Source organism: Hakea prostrata, chromosome 2, assembly GCF_041222555.1.
Source record: "Hakea prostrata isolate BN-2017 chromosome 2, UWA_Hpros_2, whole genome shotgun sequence".
NCBI classification, from domain to species: Eukaryota; Viridiplantae; Streptophyta; class Magnoliopsida; order Proteales; family Proteaceae; genus Hakea; species Hakea prostrata.
Genome location: NC_142601.1, coordinates 23,530,553 through 23,539,954, shown reverse-complemented (window position 1 = coordinate 23,539,954; position 9,402 = coordinate 23,530,553). Strand labels below are relative to the sequence as shown.

At 33.7% G+C, this 9,402-nt stretch overlaps 1 protein-coding gene across 1 annotated transcript; it reads right to left on the bottom strand.

The window, feature by feature from the left end:
• Positions 1 to 1,775: 1,775 nt before the first annotated feature.
• On the bottom strand, positions 1,776 to 5,721 carry LOC149024105 (protein neprosin-like). Its single transcript, XM_089143413.1, has 6 exons — positions 5,515 to 5,721; positions 5,155 to 5,238; positions 4,891 to 5,031; positions 3,595 to 3,762; positions 3,405 to 3,458; positions 1,776 to 2,144 (listed from the first exon to the last, which is right to left on the bottom strand). The coding sequence occupies exons 1-6, from the start codon at positions 5,719 to 5,721 to the stop codon at positions 1,776 to 1,778; spliced, it is 1,023 nt and encodes a 340-aa protein (XP_088999539.1).
• Positions 5,722 to 9,402: the final 3,681 nt, after the last annotated feature.

Below are 9,402 nucleotides of genomic sequence, written 5' to 3'. Positions count from 1 at the left end.
TTGCTTACGGAGTCCAGCAATTCTGAGACACTGAAGATACCTCATGACATAGTAATTGCCCTTGTATCTTTGTGTTGCATCCTTCTCATCCAGCCGATAGATGAGGGCGCTACTTAATCTTTTGAGCCTTCTCAAAAACTTAGAGTTCTGCTGATATACAACCTTTCCTTAAACTCTGATAATTGATTTAATTGGACTAATTTGGGATGATAACTTTGATTTCAAATATTGGATAACTATAATAACTTTTACTTCTTGATTAATACTTGTCACTTGCTCTTTGATTATATTATATAGCGCTGTGTTATGGATTTGGCCGTGAAACTAATTCTTGTGGTGTATCACCCCCATATTCGTGTATTATAGGATCCGGCTAGGTTGGGTGTGACAATATGACTCATGGGTTTGATATGATTATTGTGTATTATTTCAGTTAGCTCCATTATGCTCATTCACTCCATTGTGTATTTCAAGTTAGTGGTTGAAACCTATTATTCACTTTTAACCTAGTTGAGTCACTTATGGATTGGTGATTCAAGATGCTCCCACTATATAGTATTAAGTTTAGGATTTAAAATGAACCTGACCTATGATACCAACTTCTATCACACCCCACTTAGCTGGATCCGGACTCACCCGAATACCCGTGGGATTGATAACAATACAGGATTTAGGTTCAATGTCAATCCATAACAATATAACAATATAGTATAATCCAAGAATGAGAAAGGAGCATAAAGTATCAAATCAAAGTCATAATATTAAATTATTATAGTTATCCATGACTTTGAATTGTCATTATCCAAAGTTAGTCAAGTCAAATCTCAAAGAGGCTCAAAATACTAAGCAGCACCACCATCAATAGGTTCAATAAGAAGAATATAACAAATGGTCACAAGAGCAACTACAATCTCATAAGGTGATCGTCGTTGCCTCAATAGTACTTGACTTTGTAGGAGCAATCAGAACATGGGCACGAGTCTCCATGTGCCTCTGCATCCTCGCATGAACTCCCTCATAAAATTCAGATGGCGACTTACTCTCCTCCAGTCTCCACTTTGACGAAGTGCTCATAACCTATAATAAGATCTAAAAAGTATGTATAGAAAAGAAAAGTCTTTCCTCTAAAGCTAAAGGCCAAACTCAATTTTCATTTCAATATCTTAAATTCTTTCACAATAAAGAGCTTAAATAAAAGTGCATTGGGAACATCCCTCCATGCATAGGCAATTCCAAAATATCACTTAAAAATGACTACCCAGTTCGACTGGCTAACTTCCCCATTAAATAAAAAACATTTTGAAACTATAAAATGGCAATAATAGGACATTGAAAGTTGGGACTAAGAGGAAGTTGGTTGTGTTTCCTCCAAGGTCAACTAGTTTCAATGTGCTTCAAAGTGGAGAGGTGGCTTTGAGAATAACTCCCCAAGGAAATAGAAAATTGGTCACTGTTTATTGCGTTAGAAAATAAACTTCTAGACCTTATCATCCATCTAAAAATCTCACGTTAATTCCTTCTAGATTCATATATGTTTTAACCTAAAATTGCCCCAAAATTGGTGATTGTGCTGCCACTTACTGCTAGATGTTTTTGTTTGGGTTTGTGGGCCTAGCGGATTACTTTCTTAGGCCTTGCGTAATTATATATACATAATTATGGGTAATAATTAAAAAGGCACACTAGCGTATCTATAGGGAGACATTCATTTATTCACGACAATAAAAAAAGCTTAGTAGAAACATATAAACATTAACTACATTTTAGTAGAAAAATTAGCCACAACGTCCACCAGGTCCTCCAACATTAATGCCAGCTACATGTGTTACATCGTTATAAGATATATATTGTATATCATTGCAACGTTTGTTGTCCACGCGAATATTTACGCTTCCTGCTGATCCTGGATGTGAGACAATGTAGTTCTTGTCCAAATACTCAATCACATGTAAAAAACATGCATATCGTTGTTTAGGCCACATTCCACTTCCCATTTTAGGGTATTCTCCATTAGAACCAATTCTTACGATACCTCCCCAAGAATTACCTTTAGCACCAGTAGCTAAAGAATTAAACAAGTTCTTTGGCCAATAACCAATGGACATGCCTTGATGTTGCAGCCACCAGTGCCCAGTATTTCGATCCTGTAAGAAAACAATCAATAGAATTACCAACAATGATCTAAATTCAATCTACTGATTTAGTTTCATCAAAAGATATACCAATTAATTGTATGAGACCTATTCTTACAGCACATGTCTATGTAAGACTGGCATCCTCAATCACAAAGAGGAGATACAAATGCCGCTAATATGCAACTTTTTTTTTTTATGATGACTTACTTGGAATAAAAGATAAAAGAAAGTTATACCTGGTGAACAGCGAGATGGAACTCAAACTGATTATTTCCAAGATCAGAAGTAGGTCTTAAAAGAGTTCCTGGCCTAATTGATCTGTGAGTTTGTACAAACCCTCTGCAATGAGTATCGGGGCACCCATTTTTGTAATTATCACCCTGCACACCTTGAAATTTTAGTTTTTTCTGTCCCGCTAAAAGGTAAGTTAAATTAAAAGTGAAAAAGACATACAACAACCAGCAATTTTAATTATTTAAATAAACAGGTATTTTATCAAAATTTTTATTATTTATACAAGAAATTAATAAATTAAGAAGTGCGAAGAGGGAAAGGGTTCTCATAAACGTAAATGGTTATATATGGTGTCTTTATTTATCACATATCATTGAATTTATCCTATGGAAAGAAAAATATACATGGAATGATTCCCTCGGGTCCAAGGAAGAAGCCCTGCTTTGTATTTAATATTATATGTAAAAATTACCCTCCTTAGGATGTAATCAATGAGTTAGTAAGCTGGCTTGGGTGAACCTTAGTTCCCAAAATAAATATTAGGAAAAAATAAAAGAACAAATTCTTATTAATTGAGATTGAGAGAGGGTAAAACTGAAGAGACAATAGAAAGAAAAAAAACAAAAGAAAAAGATAACAAGTTAAACCATTGTTTAAGCTTCTAAAGAGAAAGCGGTTTACCACTTAGAAAAAGGAAGACCTTCTTAAGTTCTCTCAAAGTAAAATGAAATTCAAGTACTAAAAAGAACATAATTATTAATTAACAACTAAAAAACTTTATTATCTTGTTAAAAGTGAAGACTAATCATATTTGATGTCCTATTGAATTATAGTGATACATTGTATTATCAATCAATTTAAAAAACGTAGAAAAAGTGCAAGAATTATTAGCTACAATATAATGTGTTAGCAACCATTGTAAGTCTTTTGATCCCAGAAAAGAAAAAGGGAAAAAAAAATAGAAGGAAAAAATAAAAACCATTGTAAGTCATGTTTTGATACACAAATTAAAGAATTCCAACCTATTAAACTTACCGTCCAAAATGTAAATAAATGAGTTTCTGAGTCATGATATAAGCTTGGGTTAACCTGATTTTTAAGAAGTGTAGAAAATAAAGTTAGATAACATTAAAAATTGAATCGACTATAAACTAAAAAGTTGAGTAAGGGACGACGATTCAACTGAAGGACGAGTTCAAATAAATCTAGATTGTTAAATACATACCGACCATCCAGCCATTATATAATTGGGGGATTCATTTGGACCACCATTAATCCAAATTTGAACATTTGTAAATTGCTGACGGTCTGTAAGAGTTGGATTGTATACATTAAAAGTTGCAGAAGCTCCATGAATTGGACCACCCGGCCAATTATTGTTAACATCTGCAATCTAAATGTTCAATTTCTAGAGGTTAATAATTTGTTCAGTAGAAAGAACAATAAAAACCCATTTCCTTCGATTGCTATAGTTTAAAACTACTTCAGTATATACATGCAACCATGTAATTATTTTGCTAAAGAAAAAAAGAAAGAAAAAAAAAAAAAAGCATGTGACTGTTTTGCATTAATCAGTGCCTACAATTTTATCAGCATACTTTAACTCTTTTTCATATTTACATTGGATTTGATGTAAAAACCATACCTAAAAATTATGTTCTAGGGAAATTTTTTTCTTTCTAGATATGATTTAGCTGGAAATGAGAAACTTAATCCTTAAAACAACCTTTGTCAACGAGTTGAAAGTTGCATAGTTTTCCTCAACAAGCATTGTTTGATTGTCTTTTTGTTTACCATATGATGCTTAGCATTTTCTGAGCACACAAGTTTGTCAGGACTTTAACCCAAAAAAGAAAAGAAAAAAGTAAAATAAATAAATAAATAAATGTCAAATCTTCATTAAGTATTTCTGAATACCAGTAAGAAGGCATTATAGCATGTGATACTCTTAATAAATGGTAATTAGTCTGATTACGTTTAAGTGCAGCCCTATTGATCGAATCAAGATATATTTCCTTAGTCATGCCCTATTGTTTGCATGAAGATAGATTTCCCTAGTCATGCTTATTGACAGAAAAAAGAACCTTAATTTGCATTTGAATCCAAATTGTAAATTCTCCTTGGGGGATGAACGATGCAATGGTTAAGATTAGTTTATAGAGACAAGTAGTCGTGGGTTTGAATATTAAAACAATTATTTTTTTTCGGAGGGTACAAGTAAGAAGTTGGGTACACTATCATCTTTTTGGACTTTGCAACATCACTAGTCTTGTGCAATGGGTACACCTTTAAAATGATTGATCGTGACTAGTCTTGTGTACTAGGTACACCTTAGAAGTTCTAAATGACAGCTAAAAAAATAAAGTTAATATAGTTAACATCTTTTAGATGGGTTAATTAAGTTTCAGTTTGAGACATGAATTAGATAGAATATGAGTTGGTGATTGCTTACTAATTGTCCGGGGAAGTGTCTTTTGCTTTGGTTGAAATTGGTGATCAATTCTCTTGATAAAGTTCTAGCCTGTAAAAGATCTTCTTTCGAAGTTCGTCGAATGGGAACAGATCCTTCTGGACATTCCTCATGTTCATAAGTACTTAGCAAAGATTCAACAGCTGAAGAAGTTATATTTACACCCCATTCTGGTTGAACACTTGGTTCCATCTGCAAAGAAATTATAGTATTAAAAGTCAAAATTTCAGTCAAATTTAATAAGATATGCCCCCCGGTCTTGATTTGTTAATGAATGTGAATAAAACAAATAAATGGGAGAGAAATACAACATACTTGGACTTTGTGATCTTTGAGCAGTGGGTGAGACAAAGCTGGTTGCTTGTTTAAATCAACACAATCAATAAAACCGTTCTCTGTCTACAAGATCAAGAGACACATAAATAAGAAGGTTAAAACATCCAATGCTAAAACCCATGCTATCTTGTTGCTTTGGTATCCTTTTCTGTACCATTTGTTATCGGTTAAAGGCATAAGAAAAGAAATGTGAAAATCAATACAAAGTTCCCATCGGGTCTCTCTCTCTAAGTGTGTGTGTGTGTATATGAGAGAGAGAGAGAGAGAGAGAGAGAGAGAAAACCATCCATAGATTACATAGGTGTACAGAGGAGATAAAAAAAAGTATAGATAACATACTATAATGGTTTTTAGAGGATGAGGAACATTCAAACTCTCAAGTTCCCTTTCCAGCTCCAATTCTACTTCAGTTTGCTCCATTGTCTGTTTTGCTTCAGCTCCATAGCTTTTCAAAACTACAATATGCAGAAAAAGTAAAAACAATGTGATGGTACCCTTGAAACCCTTTGTCATTGAAACACCACTTGCCACCCCAAGAAAAGCCATTGTCAACTGGGAAAACTTGTTTACTGGTCTATTCAATACATTGGTGGCCTATTTATATGCCCAACTAATTTGTATAGTTAATCAATACAAGAATGCGATGCTACCCTTCAAATCTTTGTTACTGAGAAACCACTTTACCACACCCAAGAAAAGCCATTATGAACTGGAAAAACGTGTTGAAGGGTCAATTCAACACACGGTGGCCTATTTATATGCTCAATTTGTTCATCTAGTTAAGTGACATAAGTTGTAATTGATGAGGATCATTAGGATGATTTGGGAATTCGAAATTCTAATGGTCCAAATTTGAATTTTTCATCATAGTTGAAAAGTGTTGACATGGCTCGAAATTTCAAGAAACTTCTATTTTTTCAAACAAGAATTTTAAGACTTCGAAATTCAAATGAACTGAATGATGGTAGATTTGATGGAAGTTTTCCTCATCACATTGTGTGACTTGAACAATATATTTTTAATTTAAAGATATAAATTTTCATTTACAACCGTAGAAGGTATAGTACACTATCTTTCCAAAAACTTATTCTTGTCAGGATTTGATTTTTCCAAAATTCTTTCTTGACAAAATAGGATTGTACTTATCTTTTGGAACCACTTCTCACAAAAAATTCAAATTTAAATCATCTGAATTTCATATTCTTTTCACAAATTCTTCCTTGTGAGTTTTGGAACCATCTCAACACTTTCCAACTTAGACGAGAAACTCAAATTTAAAGCATTTGATTTTGAATCCCCGAATCGTCATCATTTTTTGTTAGTAATTAATTAGAGTCATTGCCACTGCAGAGCTGTTCTAGTGGTGAAACCAATACTTCTTAGTGAAGAGGTCGTGGGTTCGACTCTTGTTAAGGTATATTAATATCCCATCCCCCGTCTTAATAAGCCAAATTCTACAAAAAAGAAAAAAAAATAATAATAATAATTAGAGTCATTAACCAAATGAAGAGCATTTATTCTAAGCTCAAGTGCTCAACACAACAATGCATCAAGCTTTCCAAATTGGGTTTTGATGAAATTATGAAGGGAAGCAACACTAGCGAGGTCGTTCGGATCCAAATGATGAAAACCTACATCATATAGTGAAATTGCTTACGTTATGCACATTAAATGCAACCCAAATTATTTTAAATGCAACTCAAATGTTTCTCAAATCTCGACTGAATTTCAAGGGTTGAGATCGCCGAGATTTCGATCCAACCAACTAAAATGATTTACTTTATGGTGTGCAGAAAATTTTCGTCAATTTTCTTTCTGCCATCCACGATGGGTAAGTATAATCTTGTAGTTCCCAGATTTTTTTCTTTTCTTTTCTGGGTATATAAAACTATGAAAAACCTTTTGCACAACTTCAATTCAACCATGAATTAAATTGTTCATATGAAGAGATGACATCTCATAAATATTTATCCCCAAATTATCCAAGTCCAAAGGTCTACCACAAGTCGTGTCAAACTGGATGACAGCAATGTAAAGAGCCTTGTACGTTGAATTAATATTAATCCCAAAATTATCAACGTTAACTATAAAAGCCTACTCAAAGCTGTTCCAGTGGTTGAAACCAACACTTCTTAGTGAAAAGGTCGTGGGTTCGACTCTCGCTGAGGCATATTAATATCCCATCCCCTAGCTTAACAAAACCCCTTTGTACCAAGAAAAAAAAAAAAAAAACACACACACAAACAAACTATTAACTTATAATATGTTATCTTAAAAGAATAATTACTATTGCCCCCCTGTATTATAGCTTTAGTACTAAAAGAATCTTCCTCTATGAAATTATTGTTGCCTCCGTCAGTTCTAACATTGTTAAGCCTAGGGTTTAATTTTTAATTTCTATCTTGCCCTATTATAATTAAAAAGGCCAAAGATAATATTTCATTTAGAAAAAAAATCATATGAAATAATTTTACACGTGTTGAAACGTGCCGGTAATGACACTTTCTTTAAGGTATTTAAACGCCCCGAATAGTGCACATGGGTCTAAGTGCGTTTTCACCCCTAAGATTAGTCAACCTCTCCATCATAGACGGTGCACCCCGTAGTTGATGGACTAAGGGATCCATAAACCTATATTCACCAATTCGCTTTCTATGACACAACTTAAAGAAAACCAAAGCTTCTCAAAAACGTTTGTGCGCGATAAAAACAAAACATCTCCTACCTTTATATAGAAGAGTAAGAGACACCACCAAAGGTTGTTTCCTAAAGAACAAACCTCTCCCCTTAAGGCATATTTGTTAGCAAAGACACCTATTGGTCATTTAGGTGTCTTTTAGGAAAAGACCCAACCTTTAGGAAAATAAATTGTTTGAATTTTCAAACAAAATTACGAAAATTACAACAATCCCCCACAAAATTCAAAAGTTTTGGGAAAACAAAACACTAAACTGGTGAACATATTAGACACAATAGGACACGTCGTTATAGGTGTCTTTCGGACTTGAACCTATATTAGGTCTAATGAATCTCGCTACAGAGTATGGGTGAAGTCAGACTTCTTGAACCTTTCCTCAGTGCGTAGCTGACAAGCTCATCAGCCATATCCTATCAGTCGACTTTACATGATAAACCCTTTCATAATTTTTTTTTTCTTTTTGGATTTTTTTCCTCTAAAAGAGAACAGGCCATGTCCTAGATCTTAGTCTCATGGATGTCAAGAGAATTTGCATATATAATTCTCATTGAAAAGCTACCTTATTTCGTACATCCACTTAGGTTAGTCAGTGTGCACCACAATTAACACACCCTCACATTTCGTAGGCTTCAGCTAATTAAGAACCTCTTGTTCAACCTCTTTCCTAGTGATGGTACTACTTTACCATAATATTGGAATGAAATTAGTAATACTCTTCAGGTCATCCCATGACTTCATTGTTTACCCTTTGAACCTAATTCAGGATTGAAATCTCTTCACATAGGTTGGATGTCCATCACATGACCTTGGATAGGCTTTCATAGCTCATTCTTCTAAACAACATCACATTTGTGATTTTGAGGCTTTACACAACTTCCACTCAAACTATTTCATTGACTATACATAGCGCTATTTATTAGCCTCACTAGACATATATGTAAATATAATGTCCCTTGCATTTATAGATACATGCTTCTAAGACTCAATGTCTTACTTTCTCTATTGATTACATCATTTACCATTAATGTAAATGCTTATTCCAGTGGTCACCATCATGTATCTTTCATTGTCACCTTAGCTTTGCGGCGTTGGATTCGACAAATCTATAAAACCATACACTAAGTAGGGACTTACACAACAATTCATGGTAATCAGTTACCAATGTATGTTTTACATATTACCTCTTCGAGGTTTCCAAGCTTCTTGCAAGGGCATAATCTAGTGGGTGAAATTTGGTGGAATTTATATTTTAATTCAAAAAACATGCTCCACCACGAGTCTATACATATCACCTTTAAATATGGTGCCCAAATGCATATGAAGCACATTCCATTTTCTTTTTAAGTAAAATCAACCATTTTAACATAACTATCTCTTGAGAAGAGACTCAACATGCAAGTTTATATGCATCTCATGATAAATATAAACCCCCACAATCCAGGTTTACTATAAGTAAAAATTGATGGCCTTGTACCATTGTTATGTCGTTTGTGGTAAATCATAATCACCATAACCATATACATAGAATT

What these genes read in the sequence shown, in the direction of transcription:
- LOC149024105 (XM_089143413.1), bottom strand. Translation starts at nt 5,721, where the DNA reads ATGGCTTTTCTTGGGGTGGCAAGTGGTGTTTCAATGACAAAGGGTTTC. An exon ending in CGAAAGAAGATCTTTTACAG is followed by an intron (nt 3,763 to 4,890) that starts GCTAGAACTTTA and finishes TTGAACATTTAG; the next exon opens with ATTGCAGATGTTAACAATAA. An exon ending in ATATAATGGCTGGATGGTCG is followed by an intron (nt 3,459 to 3,594) that starts GTATGTATTTAA and finishes CTTAAAAATCAG; the next exon opens with GTTAACCCAAGCTTATATCA.